The 20165-nt window shown below is 39.8% G+C and overlaps 1 protein-coding gene across 2 annotated transcripts in view; it reads left to right on the top strand.

The window, feature by feature from the left end:
• DOCK1 (dedicator of cytokinesis 1) overlaps positions 1 to 20165 on the top strand; it is a 558093-nt gene that overhangs the window by 79221 nt on the left and 458707 nt on the right. Inside the window, exons 6-11 of one of the 2 annotated variants that reach the window (XM_065408426.1) lie at positions 5756 to 5904; positions 11091 to 11226; positions 13047 to 13204; positions 14413 to 14494; positions 14930 to 15065; positions 18055 to 18127. In XM_065408426.1, coding sequence (XP_065264498.1) covers positions 5756 to 5904; positions 11091 to 11226; positions 13047 to 13204; positions 14413 to 14494; positions 14930 to 15065; positions 18055 to 18127 — 734 coding nt within the window. Of the gene's footprint in view, positions 1 to 5755; positions 5905 to 11090; positions 11227 to 13046; positions 13205 to 14412; positions 14495 to 14929; positions 15066 to 18054; positions 18128 to 20165 lie in introns of those variants that run through there. The other variant, XM_065408427.1, reaches the window with a different exon arrangement.

Here is a 20165-nt window from a genome sequence, read left to right on the forward strand (position 1 = left end):
CTCTTTTCCCTACATTTAAAAATGGTTTGGATTCAGGGTTCCAGTTTTGGCCCAGATAGCTTTGCAATACTGGGGGTAATATAATACGACATATTTTTTAACACAATAGCTACCTCATCCTGGACAGTGTTACTATGACACTGGAATAATGGAAAGGAACTGTGCTGTTTTCTATTATTTTATAGGTACCATAGTTAGATATCTCATAATGGATGTTTCAAGGCTAAATCATTGTTAAGTTATTTGCAGTCTTCACACTGAAGGGACTATAGAACTATAAAGTGGTATAGGATCTAGCCGTTTGTTACATACTTGTGTGATCAGGTAATGAAAGATCCCTATTGTAATATTTATCTTTAAGGGAGAGAGATTCAAGGTTGTTATGTCAAATTCAGAAAACTGAGATTAACTTTTGTGGGGGTTAAAATATCCTTAAAATGCATCAATAGAAGCCTTTTTGGCATATAAAATACTAATGGACAAATTAAATTGCTTTGTTTGGTTAGCACAGATTTTAAATTCTCAGTCTTGATTATTTTCATATGCATAAATTCTAAGTGAAAAGTTAGTACTCATTAATTAAACCAATATGTTAATATCTCTGTCTGACACGTACAAAACTTCTTAAAATTCAACAGCTGTGTTCTGTGCATGCTTGTTTTTGATTACACAGTAGCATCTTACAAATGTACAGCAATAAGCATTAATCGTCTGTCAGATTAACTGAAAAACTACAAGCTTGGAGTTAGCTATGAATATTTTGTGATGATCTGGGCAGTTTCAGATAGTCAGCTTGTGTTTAAATATAGTGATTTAAAGAAAAATATGGCTGAAATGTAAACAGTATTATTGTAGTCTAATACCACATTAGAGGAGATGCAGCATCCCAGTGCTCTTAGTTTAAGGTCACTACAAATGGAAGATTAGCAAACCCATCTTCTTTAAAGAAAATGGGAAATTTCCACTTCAAAGTATGTTCTTTGCTATTTGTTGCAAAATTTCTAGATGTCACGAACAGCTGTATGAAATGTATGTTATGTTAATTCTGTTTTTATGGCAAAAGTAAAGTGAATATCCTGCAAAAATAAGATTTTGAGAACATAACTTGGGAAAAGTGAAGATAACAAGGAAATAAATTACTACTTGAGTGTGGTAATGAGCATGTTTCACATAAAGGGACACTTAAAAGAAGCTAGAAACTTCGAATGTTACAGGGTGAGGCGAATGATGCAAAATCCACTGCAGTCAATGGAAATGTTCTGATGGACTTCTATGGGCTTTGGATGAGGCCCACAAAGGAGAGGGACGGAGAGACAAAAATGAATTATGTTGGAAGTGAATCAGAGAATGAGATGTAATATGATGCAGTTGAGGCTAGAGAGAGAGATTGAGAATATCAGATGCAAGTGACTATAAAGTAGAAATTTGACATAATACTAGAGCAGTAATGCTTTTCTAGTGCAAGAAAAGGATGTGTGGGACAGGATCTGGAAGGGACAAAATATGAAAGGGGCAGAATTGGGAAAAATAACTAGGAAGAACAGAATGAGAAATGACCTTATGTCCCCTACAGGCCCTTCACACCCCAGTAACTTTCCAGACTCTCTCCTTGAACCCCTAAAACAGCTCATTCCATACTCTGATCCCAGTGGCTTCCCTATTTCCTCCCATACTTATGTAGGGATCAGAGTCCTGCCCAACCCCCTGCTTCCATTGCTTGGGAGCGTTCAGAGAGGGAAATCCGTGATTCTTTCTCAACTTTGACGCACATGGAGCTGCACAAAACTTAGCATAGGTGGTTGCGAAGTGGGGGGCATGGGAGGGGGAAGTTGGTCAGAAACTCCTTCCTACCCACATATGCTTCTCTTATACCAATTGAACCATTGAAGAAGGGTGCCTAAAATGTGAAGCACTAATTCTGATATTAAATATACAGCATCTCTTACATATGAACAACCTCTCTATAGAAGCAAGTATCTGATCATATTGCATGCTGCTTAAATTCAAAACTTCTTATTGAACAGGGAATGTATGCTGCTGTCTTTGGCAGGAATTCATTGAAACTACATGCAACAGTCATTGTTGTGGTTATAAAGTGAATAGATAAATTGAATCAAATGCTACATTCTGATCCATTCATTTGTAGTCCATGTCTTACAGATAATGCTTGCATTACATAACAAAATTTGATTAATCTCTGAAAAGAGAAAAGAACCGTGGGTGGCCTTCCCAAAGGGGAGCTAGGTAGAATGAAAAGGTGGTAGATTTATAGAGTTTAATACCAGATAGAACCATGAGATCATCTAGTCCAGAGGTTCTCAAACTTCATTGCAGCGCGACCCTCTTCTGATGACAAAAATTACTGCACGATCCCAGGAGGAGGGACCGAAGCCTGAGCCTGGCCGAGCCCCCCTGCCTGGGGACACACAAAGCCAAAGCCCAAGCCCCCCTACCCTGGGTGGGACCAAAGCCCAAGGCCCCCAGGCCTGTAACTTGAGCCCCGCTACCCAGAACTGAAGCCCTCTGGTTTTGGCTTCGACCCTGGGCCCCAGCAAATCTAAGCCAGCCCTGGCGACCCCACTTTGGGGTCCCGACCCACAGTTTGAGAACCGCTGATCTAGTCTGACCTTCTCTATTACACAGACCATTACATTTCATCCAGTTATGCCTTTATTGACCCCAGTAACTTGTTTGACTAAAGTTAGTGGTTCTCAAACTATGGGGTGGGCCTCCCAAGGAAAGCACAGGAATGTGTCAAAGGAGGTGTGAGCTGTGTGCGCGGTTTTGTGTGTGTGTGTTTGGGTTTTTTGGAAGAGCTCTGTCTGTCAGCCCTGTGTGGCTGGGGCTCATGCAGAAGGGCCATGCATACCCGGGAGGTGGGGATAAAGGACACAGCTGGAGCCCTGCCACTTGGTCTCTCCTCCTCTCCCCTCCTCCCTGTCCCCCCCGCGAATTTCTCTCCTGGAGGTGGCAGAGCTCTGGCAGTCAGCCCCCCGGGTGGCAGAAGCAATGCAGAGGTAAGGGTGGTAATGGGGTGCTAAGTCTGCTGTGAAAAGTGATATTGACAAAGTGATATTCACATTCCCACTCTTACTTCTGTGCTGCTGCTGGTGTGATGGTGCCTTCAGAGCTGGGCACCCATCCAGCAACCGCTGCTCTCCACTCTGCCTTCAGTGCTGGGTGGCAGTAGATGTACTTGGGGGTGGTGTTGAGTGGAGGGCATAAACGACTACAGACACAAAGAAGGGGAGCCTAGTCCAGCGGTTCTCAAATTTATTTGATTAAAGTATACCTTCCAGAAAGGCATCCAGTCTTGATCCAAAGACATTAAGGGATGGAGAATCTACTACTATTCTTGGTAGCTTGTAATCACCCCCACTGTTTAGAAAAATTGTGATTCATTCTAATTTTAATTTGTCTGGCTTTGACTTCTAGCCTTTGGTTTTTGTTATGCCTTTCTCCACTAGATTAAAGAGCCCTTTAGTACCTGGTAGTTTCTCACCGTGAAGGTATTTATACACTGCAATTAAGTCATCTTTTTGATAAGCTAAACAGATTGAGCTCTTGCAGTGTCTCATTTCCTCCAGCCCTCAGATCATTTTTTTTTCTTTTCTACACTAACAACTTTTCAACATTCTTTTTAAAATGTGGACCCAAGAACTGTAGCTTAAGTTTGAGCACTTAGTTATCCCTGCTGGTCCTTGTGGGACTGATAAATAGCATTGAGCCTGATCATGGCCTGCATGGGAGACCTCAGTGAAATATCTCGACTGCAGGAAGATGCTGGCAATTCCCTTTTGGATCAGTACTCAACTGGTGGCCTAGCATGTACTGCATGACATTATGATGTTGGAAGTGTTGACTTTCTGATCATATATAACTGAGGTTCTGACTAGGGTTGTCACCCCTTGAGGTATAAAAAAACAGGACATCCAGAATGAGCCTGAGCCCAAAACACTAAAATTGGCCAGCTGGCAGTGTGTACTGAACACCCTTACTGATTTCCCAGGACAGCTGCGTCAAAAAAGGGACAATTCTGGGAAAACCTGGGCAGGTGGCAACCCTAGTTCTGACTACTTCTCATCTTTTTAAATATATCATAGTCTCTTTTTTAAGAATAGGGAGGTTAACCCTGGTTTGCTGCCAAATGGCAACTGTGGTTAGTAATCTGTCTGCTTAATAGCTACTGTAGTTTCTCACCTGGATATAATTAGGGCCCTACCAAATTCGTGGCCATGAAAAATGTGTCACGGACTGTGAAATCTCGTCTCGCCCCCATAAATCTGGTCTTTTGTGTGCTTTTACTCTACAGATTTCATAGGGGATACCAACATTTCTCAAATTGGGGGTCCTGATCCAAAAGGAGTTGCAGGGGGGTTGCAAGGTTATTTTATGGGAGGGGGGGTCATGGTATTGCCACCCGTACTTTTGTGCTGCCTTCAGATCTGGGTGGCCGGAGAGCAGCGGCTGTTGGCCGGGCACCCAGCTATGAAGACAGCACCCTGCCAGCAGCAGCGCAGAAGTAAGGGTGGCAATACCATACCATGTCACCCTTACTTCTGCGCTGCTGCTGGCGGCGGCTCTGCCTTCAGAGCTGGACTCCCGGCCAGCAGCCGCCACTCTCCAGCTGCCCAGCTCTGAAGGCAGTGCTGTGGCCAGCAGCAGCGCAGAAGTAAGGGTAACAGTACTGCAACATCCCCTAGAAAAACCCTGCGATCCCTTCCCTCCCACAGTTCCTTTTTGGGTCAGGACCCCTACAATTACAACACTGAAATTTCAGATTTAAATAAGTGAAATCATGAAATTTACGATTTTTAAAAATCCTATGACAGTGAAATTGAGTGAAATGGACTGTGAATTTGGTAGGGCCCTAGATATAACATTCACTTGCTGCCTAAACTGTTGTGTAGCATTGCTGTGCACTGTTAAGCAACTACTGCATCTCACTCCAGAGGTGGCCCTGTTTCGTGGTCGCTAAAGTTTAATCCTGTGTGTATTTATATAAATATTGTCAGAGAAATTACTTCTTCCCTCTCAAATATGGAATTTCATCTCCCCGTCCCCTGCTTTCTACCTTATTTTCCCCTCCCTAAAAATATTATACTGCTCTGAGGTGCTGGAGAGCCTATATTCAGTTCTGAGCTAGACAGGTTTAAGATCTGATCTCTTGCGACCCCAGAGCGCTGTAAACAGGTATTCAATATCATCATAAATCCGGAAACACCTCTTCTTTTAATGGCAGAACAAGTCCATTGTCCCCACCCCAGTAAATTATACAGTATTATATTAGTCTTTAAAACCAAAGTGTTCTTTCCTATATTATTCCTCTAATGTCCCTGCTGTCTGTCCTTTTGAATTCTGTGTATATAACCATATAAACAAAAAAGATGTTTATAAACAAATAACCATATAAACAAAAAAGATGCCTTAATCCTAAATGTTTCACTGTATTGAATAAATCATGGTCAATGTTTTAAAGGAACTTAGTCTCCTAAATCAGTATTTAGGCACCTAAATAAGAGGCAAGACTTTCAAAAGTGCTGGGAACCCAACAATTCCCATTGAGGGGACAGCACCATGCTCAGCACTATTGGAAACCAGGCCTCTAATTTTGGAGCATAGCTTTAGACACCTAGTTTTGAATCTCATGGCCCATGTTTTTAATTTGTCATATAAAAACTCTAAAATGTGCTCTGTTATTTACCTTTTTAAAATAACATTGACAGTCTTGTTTAACTATTTTATTTTCAAACAGCAAGATAACAGAGACATGTTCCACAGTGTACGACACATGATATATGATCTTATTGAATGGAGATCACAGATACTTTCTGGAACTCTACCCCAAGATGAGCTCAAGGAACTGAAAAAGAAAGTGACTGCCAAAATAGATTATGGAAACAGGTTTGTGATGACTACTTCATAGTGTGCGCTTCTTGAGGGAGTGGGCGGAATCAGCCTTGTCGTATTATACAGCAGTTCAAAGGCACCGCATATATATGAAGAAAGTAGTTCTGTAAGGAGTAGTACTTGTATTTTAAGTAGCAATCTTTTTAGAGTATGGCAAAGTGGGGAAAATTGCAATATAAAAGCATTTTGATACAGTACAAATTATAATTTGTGTACTAGAATCTTTCTGTTAAGCTGTCACTCATAAACTTTGTGACACCATCAATTTGATGTCAGATTAAAACTATGATTTTTCTGAGGTCAGATGAAAGATAAAAATGTTCCTGTCTTTGAAAACCCTTTGACAATTCCACATAAACTGTTGCTGCCTCTCTAGTATCACCAGCTGTTTGCACTCTGAACTTGTTAATGCTCTCATGCAGTGCTAGAGGATTTGTCTGGGAAATGTGGGGTATCTCATTGTGCTGCTGCTTGTGTAGTATCTAGCTTGTATTAATGGTTATACTGTTAAAAGTTGATTAGATTTCATAAGCATTTATATTCACCCAGAAGATGAGGATAAAAACCAGAAATGGCACCTAATTAATGACAGATGTTACAATGGGACATGCATCAGATATGTCAGCAACTTAGATGAGGTGACTTTTGATTTAAGGCTAAGCCTCCTGAAAACTATTTGGATGGAGGGAATGTTGTGTTTGAAAATTGAACTGGTTAGCTGTAGATTAAATCATCCCACGGTAAGGAGGAATGTCATACTATTCAGTTGTGACATTATTTTTTAATTGAAAGCGAGGTATCTTTCCTTGCTTATACACAAAATTGGAATCTGGTCAAAGTAGCATTCTCAATAATGAGAAGGTGGGGTAATATAAGATTATTGAACTCCTGGGGATGGAAGATTGATCATCCAAACTGTCTTTAAGTGCCACTGTAGTATGATTAGCTCATGAGAATTCAGCTATTTGTGCTTTGCTACTTAAATACTGCAGGTTCTTCAGTTCTTGTGTTCATGTACTTTTTCAGCAAAAATAGTGGTGATAAAATCACTAACTCCATTCAGTAAGTAATTTAACATTTATAATCCAAGATGCCGTCTGTTGTACCCCAGTAGACAGTTAACCAGATGTTGTTGATATTATTTGTTTGGCTACTGTATTTTACCATCTGGTTAAGGAGTTGGTTAAAGTTACTCTGAATAACGTCCAGATGCTCAGTGTTCAACACAATAGAACATCTTGTACTGTGTCTTTTATTCATAATGTTCTGATGGACTAATTAAGTGATCAAAACATTCCCTGTAGAGTAGGGGAGATAATTGAATTTGAACTTTTGAGTAAATATGCACATTTAAAAGGGTGCAGTATCTTTTTAGTGTAGCCATATATCATGTTTTGCGTAAAATGAAATAAAATGACAATTTCTAATATCCAGATATAAGAAATATTTATTATGCATTAAATATATACTCTCTGGATTTCATGTATGTGCTTACGTTTTCCATTGTTTCCTGAAAGTAATTATATGAATGGGCTTTTATATAAATAAAGGCAGGATATTAATTTTATTGTGTTGCGATAATCAAAAACTTTATCATTGTGGATTTATGGACTTTTGTTTTTTAAATGGGTAGATATGAGATTATGAGACTGGATCAGTTTATTGTATATAGCTGACAGGTTTCTTTTTGGGGTTGAAAAGCTGATTGTAAACAAAATGAAACACTTGGGAACAACTCCTTAGTCATTGACATGTTTTCACAAATGTCACCTGTAAGTAGGGTGACCAGATGTCCTGATATTTGGGTCTGTTTCTTATATAGGCTCTTATTACCCCCCCACCCCCGTCCTGATTTTTCACATTTGCTGGTTGTCACCCTACCTGTAAGTTAAAGAGAAATGAAAAGATAAAGTCAAAGTAGTTTCTGCTCCTGTTCATTTGACAATCTGCGCCAGTGGGTTTCCACTCTGTTGTTCATAGTTGCAAGGCGGAATGATCAGTCACTGAGTATTAGATTATTTCCCCACCCCCCCACCCGGCTACACTCTTCTAGATACAGGATGGCTCCTGTGCTTTCCTGAGCTCCAGGCAGAAGCATTTGGCTCCTCACAGAGCAGACAACTGGCTGAATCGATGTGCCAAATATTTCCAGTGACAGGCTCCTGTAGCCACAGTTGTTGTAAATCCTCTCATTCTGCTTCCAAACCTAGGCTAGGAGTGTCTCTGCTCTCTCACGGCAGGCAGAAGAGGGTCTCATGTCCACACCTGTGGCAGCAGTGGCAGATGAGGATGCTGTGCCTGCTCTTGATCTCAGGCTTCAACCGGAGAGTCTAGCCCTCCTTAGGAGCTGAAGCCAGTCAGTGCATATTGCAAGATTTCCTGAACTGTCCTCTGGCAACCCCACTGTCTTTAGCACTCATGTTCCACTCCAGGGCAAACAGTATTTCAAAGAGCCCACTGTCACAGATCCAGTTGGACACCCTCTTGCTGGCTACCCTCCAAACTTGGAGGGAATCCAAGCCTCTGTGTCCCTGGATGGCTTAAGCCTCTCAAGCCTGAACGGAATCCAGCCACCCCTCTAATCTCTGGGTCCCTTGGCACACGCTCTGGGTGCACACCTCCTGTCCGCACCTCATCTTGAGAGCTGGAAACTGCTGTCCAGCTGCCTAGCCCCTCTGGGCTCAGTGCTGACCCTTCAGATTCCCTCATACTTAAGCACATCTTCTCCCAGAACTCCACCCCAAACGTGCGAACTTTCTGGTTTGCGGTGGAATTCTCTCCCGTGGCATGCGGTAGTTGTAAAGCATTTTACATACAGGAGAGGTACAGGTCTAACACATTTGCTCTTTTTGTCATCTGCACAAACTTTCCCCCAGCACTGTGCTATTGTGCATGCTTCAAGGACAGATGTAGTCTTTGGTGCAGCTGTTCTTTGATCTCTACTAGATCGGTCATCCTGGCACCCACCCCCAGAAGTTTGGACGCTGCTCGGAACTCATCTACCGTGAAGGACCCATAGAGACAATTATTCAAACAAGGAGAGATTACTTACCTGTACAGTAACTACAGTTCTTTGAGATGTTCTGTTTCTATTAATGCGCCACTACCTGCACTCCTTCCCCTCTACTTTGCAGTCCTTGCCTTGGCTGGATTGCCTAGTTGAGAAGGTACCAGAGCGGCGATGGGTCCACCCTCCCTTGAATCGGAACACAAGGATGTATAGGGCGCAGATGCAGATCTTGCAGACACTACTACCAAAAATCTCAGGTCAAAAGCCTGAGGGTTTGCACACATCTGAAGTGCAGCACCCACAGGGCTAAAACATCTCAAAGAACTGCAGTTACTGTACGGGTAAGTAACCTCTCCTTCCGTTGGGAACCCTTCTGGGCTCAGGAAAGAAGGGAGGGCTTCCTGCTTTATGCAGCCTCTAAATGCTAAGTTGCTGGAGACACAGCTGGAGACAAAAGACCCTGACCCATCAGCTCTTCACTATTGATTACTTTCAGCCCCTTCTGTCAGGTGACATCCAGCTCCGTCTCCCCAGTTGACCAGAAAGCCTGTAGGGTGACCAGATGTCCCAATTTTATAGGAACAGTCCCGATTTTTGGGTCTTTTTCTTATATAGGCTCCTATTACACCTCCCACCCCATGTCCTGATTTTTCATATTTACTGTCTGGTCACCCTAATCCCCTGCTAAACCTGTTCTTATGGTTGAGAGCCCGTCTTTTGTAAAGAGCTGTTCTCCTTCACTGGAAGAGTACATAACTTCGACAACTCTTTTGTTGTTCTTTTGCCCCAAATCTTTGGAATTTCGGCCCTACGTGGAGGCAAACAAACAGCAGAGAAGGCAAAAGGTTGCACATTCAAAATTGAGTTTGCAGCCTGGTAAAGACACAGAGTTTGTAATCTCACTCTGTTCATAAATTCTACAGACAGATTCCCAAATCATCACGTCCTCTGCCCCAGCTTTTCTGAGCAGCAGCCCTATAAACTTTAGCACTCCAATCCTTTCTCCTAACCTAGGGACAGTGCACAGTTTTAGATGATCGTTCTGTACAAAGATCCTGGAACACCACAGCACTTAGCACTTCCTTCCTACTTCAACTCAAGGCAAGTCATTGAAGAGTTTCTTGCACTGAGACTGGAGGATGCTCAACTTCTCAACAGTCCTGCGTTTCCTCTTTTCATGGGAATGATACTCTCAGGCCCTTAATTTAAGGTCCTCAGGTGGTAGTGTTTTATTTCAGGTAATCTGGAACGTTATCTAGAGGGGATTTACCCTAGGATCCTTTCCTTGGTGTGTCACACTGTCAAGGACTCCATGGCTCCATATGCTCACGAGACTTCTCCTCTAACCTTATACGTGGCTCCTCCAGCTTCCGCACCCAGCTACAAATGGTGCAGTCTCTTCCCTGCAGAAGAGAGGAAGGAGAAACTGTTACCTCCTGTCTATGTACTTTCTACTCAGAAGAGTCAGGCTTTGTATGACATTTCAGTGCTGATGATTGGGATTCACCCAATTGGGATTACTAGGACTCTAGATTTTAGCAAACTCCTGACGAAAGGACTGCCACAACAAGAATTCACAAGAGAACAGGAAAGAGTAATTCCCTGAGGATATTTGGAAGATTAAGACCTTTTCTCTTCCTCAAGGCCTTGGCCAAGATTGTTAGAGAGACTTGGAGGGATATAAACGGTATGTTCTTTGTCCCTTGGTTTTATGACAAGTTCTGGAGCTGGCACAGTGGAAAACAGATGATCCTCCCAAAAGATAGGCTGTGTGTATGGGGATAAAAAATCTTTCTGAAGAGGCTAACCCTTGACACTTGGACCCTACTGACAGAAAATTGGATTCTGCCTTAAGGAAAGATAAAGGTCTTAGTATCTCCTTTGCTGGGTCTCATAGCTTTTGCTTCTATGGATATATGGATTTCTGAAGTAACATGGAACTGCCTGCCCAGGAAGATTTTTAAAAAAGAAGCTAGAACTCATTTATTTGACCACCAATTTATATGTGATACTACTCACTTTGTTTGTCCAGAATGTCAAAAGAGACAGAGCAGAAAAAGAGATTTTTCTCTTCGTATAAATCAGGTATCTGTGATTACATATTCAACATTCTGCAATTCTTGCAGGCCTTTTATGCATAATGATAAGTAATCTGTAACTTTTTACATAGGATTCTTGATTTGGATCTGGTTGTAAGGGATGAAGATGGCAACATTTTAGATCCAGAACAAACCAGCACAATCAGCCTTTTTAGAGCTCATGAAATAGCTTCCAAGCAAGTTGAGGAAAGACTACTAGAAGAAAAGGTAAGATACACTATCCCCAACTGTTATCTTTTAAAATTAAGAATCATGTAAATTAATGTAAAAAATAATGATAAAATATAATTAAAACAGGAATTTGGCTTAGTCTTCTGTTTTAGTCCATGAAGCAGTCTCAAGATCAAAAGTATCAAAAATACATTGTGTAGCTTATCTTATATGGGCTGCATAACTTACCCCCTCTTAAAAAATGATTCCTATACTTCAGAAGTGTAAATGTTGATATAATAGTCTACCAATAAAATAATTGATGGATTACTATGAGAGAGAACTACGAAGATGACATGAGAGAGGAGATGCATATTTAATGAAATTGTATATCTTAATGGTGGTTTTTCTTGAGGCTTAATTTAGGATACAGTGCTCTGGTTCAGATCAGTTAATATTTTCATTAGGATTGTATATGGGATCTGTATGCGGAGTTTAAAAATGTACTTGTTGAATCATCTGTGGCAAGTAAAAAGGTTCCCTGATAAATGTGCAGGCAAAGCAAAAATTTTGCAGAATTTAAACTTTGCTTAAAAAATAAATTCTCTCTCCCAAAGACCTGTCCAAATGTGAACAGTGAAATCTGCTCTTCCTGAACTTTTATGCAGATGGTTTCATTGTCTCTGCTGCTACTCACTGGTTTGCCAAGCAGGAGCAGAGTGTAATTAACAAGGCTCTGGACAGGTTGTGGTACTGATCATAGTCATCTTCTTGTTTCTCTTGGGAAAGCTCGAAGCAGCAGCAACAACAGAGGCAGGCCCTAAAGTCATCCATTGCGGAGAAAGGCTAAAAAATAAAAACTTGGGGAAGGGCAGAGTAGCGGTCCCGTCTTCTCCCCCTTCTTTCCTCGTAGCCTGTAGGATGCCAGGGAAAGAGTGGAGACTGAAGGAAAGCTCTTCTGTTCCAGCAGACAAATTTGAAGCTCGATCCTTTGCTCCATTCTGTCCGTTCCCCCTTGGTAGCTAGAAACTAATGCAAAACAGAGCTCCAAGGAGGGTCCAAGTAGAGCAGCCTGCCAGAAATCTCAGCACTCTTCCTATTCCCAGTATAGAAAATGGCAAGGGCTGGGGCTGATAAATGTGCAGGCAAAGCAAAAATTTTGCAGAATTTAAACTTTGCTTAAAAAATAAATTCTCTCTCCCAAAGACCTGTCCAAATGTGAACAGTGAAATCTGCTCTTCCTGAACTTTTATGCAGATGGTTTCATTGTCTCTGCTGCTACTCACTGGTTTGCCAAGCAGGAGCAGAGTGTAATTAACAAGGCTCTGGACAGGTTGTGGTACTGATCATAGTCATCTTCTTGTTTCTCTTGGGAAAGCTCGAAGCAGCAGCAACAACAGAGGCAGGCCCTAAAGTCATCCATTGCGGAGAAAGGCTAAAAAATAAAAACTTGGGGAAGGGCAGAGTAGTGGTCCCGTCTTCTCCCCCTTCTTTCCTCGTAGCCTGTAGGATGCCAGGGAAAGAGTGGAGACTGAAGGAAAGCTCTTCTGTTCCAGCAGACAAATTTGAAGCTCGATCCTTTGCTCCATTCTGTCCGTTCCCCCTTGGTAGCTAGAAACTAATGCAAAACAGAGCTCCAAGGAGGGTCCAAGTAGAGCAGCCTGCCAGAAATCTCAGCACTCTTCCTATTCCCAGTATAGAAAATGGCAAGGGCTGGGGCTTCTTCCCCCGGGAGGGGACACACTCTTCTTTTGCCCTAAATGTTTCAGGTAAACATTTCATAGTGGAAGGGTAAGATTTAAGGATATGATTTAAGGGTGTGATTCTAGTCGTTAGTGCTGTTTAAATTTGACTGTTTTGTCTCTATTAAATTACAGTCTCAAAAGCAGAACATTGATATTAACAGACAAGCCAAATTTGCCGCCACGCCTTCGTTTGCTTTATTTGTAAATTTAAAAAATGTAGTCTGCAAAATAGGAGAAGATGCTGAAGTCCTGATGTCTCTGTACGACCCACTAGAATCAAAGTTTATCAGGTTAGTGTTGTCTGTCTGTTGCACTATGTATACCTGTTTATCTTGTGTGTCTCTGGATTTTGGTCGAGTCACGGCAGATTGGAGAGGGCTTTTTGGAAGGTCAGTTTGCTGGGTAAACTTTAGCAGAAAGTTAGCTGGGAAGCATGGATTATACAGCACTTCATCTGCTTTATTCAACACAGCAACAGATTAGTCTCCCTTGCTTCAGTACATTAGAAATTTGTAGTGTTCCTTATTGTATTGTCTTTAGTTCCACCTGTGTAGAGGTAAATGACACATGAACAAGGCTTGGCTCATTCACTGTTCAGCTGCCTTGGCAGTCATCAGAGAGACTGAGTGTTCTGGATCCCCTGCTTCCTTACAGGGACTGCATTCTACTAGACTGAAGAAGAATTGCTCTTCTATTCATATTACATGCACAAAGCACAATAGCAGCTGCCCACTGAGTAAATGTTCCTGTGATTGTAATAGGAGTGAAACACACCTGTGATATCAGGTTTAAAGAGACAAAAGAGTATATTACTTTTTGACCCCCATAAAACTTCATCATTAGTATCCATATGTGGTTATATGAATTTATAAAATTACTTCTGTCGGCATCTAAAGTTAATGTTGATACATTTTTAGTTTAGATTTTGAAGTATGGTTCTATTCTAAAAAGTGACTTTAAAAATGCAATTATGTGGTACCATATTTGTGTCTCACTCAACAGATTAGATCTGGAAATCAGATGGTTGGTTTGTGTTTTTTTTTCAAACTGCCTGCCATGCAAACTCAAACTGAGAACTGAAAGTCAAGCTGGGTACTTTTGGCTCATGCCTGACCAACGACAGAACTCAGTTAATTGTCCTACTGTTTCATGAGCTGAATAAGAATCCAGCTCACTGTCCCAGAGCTGCACTGTCACTCCTGTATTAACAAGTGTAAAACACCAAAACTAACCCCCCCCCCCCTACCAAAATAACAAGAAAACCCAAAATATAATTTAGTCAGTAAAATGACAGAAATGACAATGTTTACACACAAGGAACAAGCAATTGGGTAAGAAGGTGCTATTTAGTATAATCACTTCACTGAGCAGAATCTCACGTATAGTGCTGAAAAATAGGTTGTTTAATGTGAACTTAACCTAATTTTGTAACATCTGAACTTATACATATATATCTAAATACATATCTGTATATATTTTAAAAACCTTGTTCTTACAGTGAAAACTATCTAGTTCGATGGTCAAGTTCTGGGCTGCCTAAAGACATAGACAGGTTACATAATCTTCGAGCTGTGTTCACTGTAAGTGTGCTTTTGTTTTTGCAGTGTTTAAAGTGCTTTGTTTCCTATCTTGAAAAATGCTAAAGAGTTAACAGGTAGTAGACTGCCTTTGCAGACTTGAATTTAGGTCCTGGAGAAACTTATAAGTCACTCCTTGTTAATTACTCTAATGCAATTTCTGACAACTGTGGTTCATGTGGGTAAAGGCCAAGTTGAACCTCTGACAATTGTGAAAAAGATTTAAACTGTTCAAAAATAGTTGGACTCCTTGGCTTCTGTGTAAAATTAATGGCTTAAATATTGTTATGAAAATTCTGTTGTCATGAGAATAACTTATTCTAATGCTAAAAGATGAAAAGACTAAATTCTGAACAACAACTTGTCTTTCTGCTGGCTACTAAAGTAGAACCTGAAATGAATAGGATTCTTATAATGTATGGAAATTAATATTTCTAGGACCTTGGCAGCAAAGACCTGAAAAGAGAGAAAATCAGTTTTGTCTGTCAGATTGTAAGAGTTGGCAGAATGGAACTAAGAGACAACAACACAAGAAAACTAACCTCTGGGCTAAGACGACCTTTTGGAGTAGCAGGTAATCTATTCTCCTTAGTTTTTACATAGTCAGTCAGAATTCACTTTGTCAGCTTTTTGGTAAGGGGCAAAAACAAGCTACTAAATCTTTTGTGTGTATCTTAGATACATATGTTACACTTGATGTAATTTCATTTAGGAAGGAAAAATCAAATGCACAACTACAAAATGGCAAATAACTGGCTTGGTGGTAGTACTATGGGAAAGGATCTGGAGGGTATGGTGGATCACAAATTGAATATGAATCAATAATGCGATGCATTTTTGAAAAAAGGCAAATATCGTTCTGGGCATCATAAACAGGAGTGTTGTATGTAAGATACTGGTGAGGCCTCCGCTGGAGTACTGTGTCCAGTTCTGGGCACCACACTTTAGGAGAGATGTGGACAAGATGGGAGAGTCCAGAGGAGAGCTACAAAAATGATTATAGGCCAGGTTTTCTAAACCTTTAAGGGAAGGGTTTAAAAAGCTGGACATGTTTAGTCTTGAGAAAAGAAGACTTGAAGGAATACTTGATGAGTTAAATATGTTAACAGCTATTAGAAAGAGGACAGTGATCAATTGTTACCAATATCTACTGAAGGTAGGACAACAAGTAATTTAATCTTTCAAGAGAGATTTAGGTTAGATATTAGAAAAAAAATTCTAACTATAAGGGTAGTTAAGTTCTGGAATAAGCTTCCAAGGGAGGTTGTGGAATCCCCATCATTGGAGGTTTTTAAGAGTATGTTGGACACACACCTGCCAGGGATGGTCTAGGTTTACTTGGTCCTGTCTCAGTGCAGGGGGCTGGACTTGATGACCTCTTGAGGTCCCTTTCAACCCAACAGTTCTATGATTCTGTAGGATTCTGTGTATAGCATCAGGTATTTTAAAATCTAAATGGAAATGTACAAGTGCACTATAGCTTAAATCAGATTAATTCTCTTCCTGTGGAATATACGACCTTTTAAAATGTTTGAAACGGCAGAGCATCAACTGGGCTAGAGGTTTTGAAGTCACTCAGGAATAAGTGATTTAGCTGGTTATGAACAAAAGGCAGATACTCAGAATTATTAAGGATAAGGTGCAGAGAGATGGAAGGTCAAAGAAATCACATGATAAAATTGCTCAGATAAAGTGGAAAACACAAATAACTTAATTGTTCACTGCATAGTTACATGAACTGATCATATGTCCTGTTTCTGTGACCCTTTGTAGTTACTTTCAGAAACAAATTACTTTGCCCTTAATAAAAACACAAGCAAAAGGAAGGTATTCTTTTTATTAACACACACAGTTGTGCAAGAACGACGTATGTTAAGATAATATTTTACAAAATATAAGTAGTAAGTAGGCTTCTAGCTCACATGGCATACACAGTGAGAAGATTTAAGCATTGATTAATTTAGGTTTTTTCTTTAATGGGCTCTTATTGACATTAAAACATGCACCAGGGAGGTCATCTTTAAAAAAAAAAAAAAAAAAATTTCTCATGGCTTTTGATAACTAAGGGCTTGTCTACATGGGGAAGTTAGTGTGCAATAAGCTCCGGTGTGAATTTAAAGCACACTGGCTACTCTGTGCCAACTCCCTGTGTGGACATTTTTTCTGTGTACTATGAGTGCCTTTGTGTGCAATAGCTTAAGGCACCCTGGGCATGTCTTAAGAGGGCCCTTGGGCTGTTTAGCTTAGTCCACAGAAAGTGTGTCCACGTGGGCAGTTAATCCAGAGTAGCTAGTGGTGTCCTCTTTCCTGTATAGACGAGCCCCAAAAGTTCCTTATTATTCCCTACCTATTCCCTATAGTAAAGGGAATTCTTCAAATGCTGAGGTAATCATATCTTGAAATTCATATGTTGAAATTCAAATAAGCTCTACCTTGCCCTGTTGTACTCTTAAATACAGTACAGAAGTTTACAGCAAATTAAGAAAAATGTTCAGACATACAATATTTCCTCATGTTCATTTAGACTAATATGGAATTCCCCCCCCCCCCCCTTCAAATTAAAGTATCCCTTTTGTGGTCCAGTCACTACAGAGCAACATAATCGCAAAAGCTTGAGCAGGTATAAACTTCCCAGCAGAGAGTAATGGTAATAATGCACATAGAATCTGAAGACAATGACTGCTCTGTGTGTTCGTGTTCTTTTCAAGGGTGGAATTTCATGGCTGGTTGTGTCTGAATGGCGCTGTTCACCAGTATTATGCCAATGGTCTCCTAGTTCTTATATAAATCAAACAATATATTGATATAAAGGCCATGTAACTTTTGTTTGACACAACAAAGAAGAACTTTGGTGGGCTACTATCTTTCATTTTATAGTACTGTTCAAGGAGCATATGGCAGTGTTACTAGCCAACCTAATGTTATTCTCTCCAGATATCATTTATAAAGCAGTGACATGATTTGTTTCTATATATTCACAAAATATTATCTGAACACTATCATAGAAGGATCCAGAGGCGAATTATTTCAAAGACAGTGTATGAACTTTCCTACCTTGCACCTGACTATGCCACATCTCATGGCTATTGAAAATTAAATATAGATTTGAAGACTAATATATTCTTTCTCTCGCTCTCTCTTTCTCAAATGAAGAAATAACGTCAGTAATAGTTTTCTTCATCAGGCCAAGCCCTAGGTTAATAAAGTGGTGATTTGTATTGAGATTTAGATCCCTGGAGGCACATGCAACAATAAGCTTCTCGGTTGTTCTTGTAAGCAGAAGTTTAAAGTAATGTCACATGATGGTACATGCGACAAACAAAAGCTTGTATCCACATCTACTAGTAGCTTCAGAGGATACCATTTATTTCACTGATGTGAAAATTGAATCTGTATTTGAAACATGAAACTATTCTGCTATAGAACTATACTGGTTTTATGCCATTGTTAATTTCTTTTATTAGAGATGAAGGGATTATAGTACATTGTTTGTTTGTTCCCCCTCTCCTCCCCCCCCCCCCATTTGTTGACAAATTAAAGCAGTAGCTTTGTTTTTATTTCAGTAATGGATGTAACTGACATAATTAATGGGAAAGTTGATGATGAGGACAAACAACACTTTATACCATTTCAACCGTAAGTATAAAATAACATAAAGCATTGTCAGAGGACTTAAGGAGGATTAAATGTAAAACACTTTTCAATGTCAACTTTTGAAATTGATCTTACAGTCCACTAATGTAATGTAGATATTTTGAAGTTTGTAAACTTGGTGCAGATTGGAATTTTAACACATGAGGTCTTAAAAGCATTTCCTCCCCTTCTTAGTTCTTCACTTATTTATTTGGAATGAATAGTGGTGCCAAAAAAAAAAAAAAAAGTTCACCTATTTCTAAGTGCTTTTTTAGCTTCAATTTTAAACATGTCTTTTCAATTTTTGTGTGTGAAGGAGCCTGGAACTAATTAGATGGGCTCAGGGTTTTTGAGATAGATGTTTTAAGCTTCTTTCCTTTATATGTTACTAGTTCCAGTCTAGTCAAGGTTGGTAATGACCAAAAGCTGTTACTGTCTGATGGATGTTAAGTGTCCTGTATGAAATGAGTTGGTTGTATCAGGTGCCCGTCCATGTCACTAAATCACCACCATAATTGGCACTAATTGGCAGATAATTAAAGACAGAGAAACCAAAGAATGAATGGGCATGGGAACTGAAATAACTCCTCATACGTATAACTAGTTTTCCAGCTCTTTTAAGGATTTTGGTGTGGCAGCAGGGAAGATTGCACTGCTTTTACCTGTGCTGTGGGTGGTGTTTTATGGATAAATGGGATCATGGTCTACTAGATGCTCAGTTTGGCAGCTTTCGTAAGTACTAAATTCTCTAAAAACAAAACACAAGGCTTTTAAAGGAGAAAGTGAAATAAAAGGAACCATTATGCCATGTGAAACTTCATACAGTGTTATCAGATATTTTTAAGATTAAAAGAAAGCACTGAAATGTACTGTCAAAGGTCAGATGTAGATTTTACTCTGAATTTCTTAATCTGTTTTTGTGTGTTAAACAAGTCTGAATGTTTGTATTTGTGTGTGTACGGATAGGTTTTCTTTCTTTTTAAAGAAAAAAATAGTCCTTTTTACAAGTGTGTGCTTACTATTAACAAAGGAATTAAAATGTGTGGGATTTTAAAGATTCCAACTTTAATATCATAGAATGAGGTGAGGAAGGGATAGTGGGGATAAATAAAGTACATCCCCATTAAAATATGAATGCTCAGCTTTACCTTTGTTGAATGCAGTGTTGTTGTAGTTGTGTTGGTCCCAGGATATGAGAGACAAGGTGGGAGAGGTGATATCTTTTATTGGACCATCTTCAGTTGGTGAGAGAGACAAGTTTTGTCCAATAAAAGATATTACCTCTCCCATCTTGTCTCAGCTTTACTATTGTAAGAAATGTAGACCACAATGCTGTTATATAACTGAGTTCTCTTTTGACTTAATCTACTTCTAGATTTCGTGAGGTTTTTTTAATAAATCTAGAGAGCAATAGACTAAAATAACGTAACATCAAATAATTTCAGTTTGGAAACTAGGCCTTATTAAAAAGTACAAGAGTTAGCAAAGATGTTTGGGGAGCTTAACAGAAAATTTGAGATTGCAGAATCAGTAGAAAGAAATCAGGTGACTAGCACTATATGCCTAATGGCTCTAGTCCTAGCCACTTCATGTTTGTATTTCATGATAGCAATGGAATTTGTGTGTAATTTGTGTACATAATAGTCCGTAGAACAGTAACAATTCTATTGTTCAAGGAAAGTAGAAGCTTTTAAAGAAGAGTGCCTTTGTGAGATTTATTTATTGAATTTAAACAATGACAAGCTTTTATTTTAGTGAGTGTGGAAGTATGCACAGAAAATGAATCTTTGTGGATCAAGAAAGTGGATGCTAATGGAATGTTTAGCTTTTTGCTCCATTAAAACCGATTTATAGTCTATTTATTTACAAACCAGCTTTTGGAAAGGGTGTGCAATATGTTTTTGTTGCATTTTTTCTTCAGCAAATTAAAATATTCTTCAAAGTCTACACCAAGAATATGAGTAATGTGCAAACACATGAAGAATAACTTTGTTGTTGTTTCCAATGTTGACTTAAACACTGTGTATAAGAGGCATATTTT

Source organism: Emys orbicularis, chromosome 7 (genome assembly GCF_028017835.1).
Source record: "Emys orbicularis isolate rEmyOrb1 chromosome 7, rEmyOrb1.hap1, whole genome shotgun sequence".
Lineage (NCBI taxonomy): Eukaryota > Metazoa > Chordata > Testudines > Emydidae > Emys > Emys orbicularis.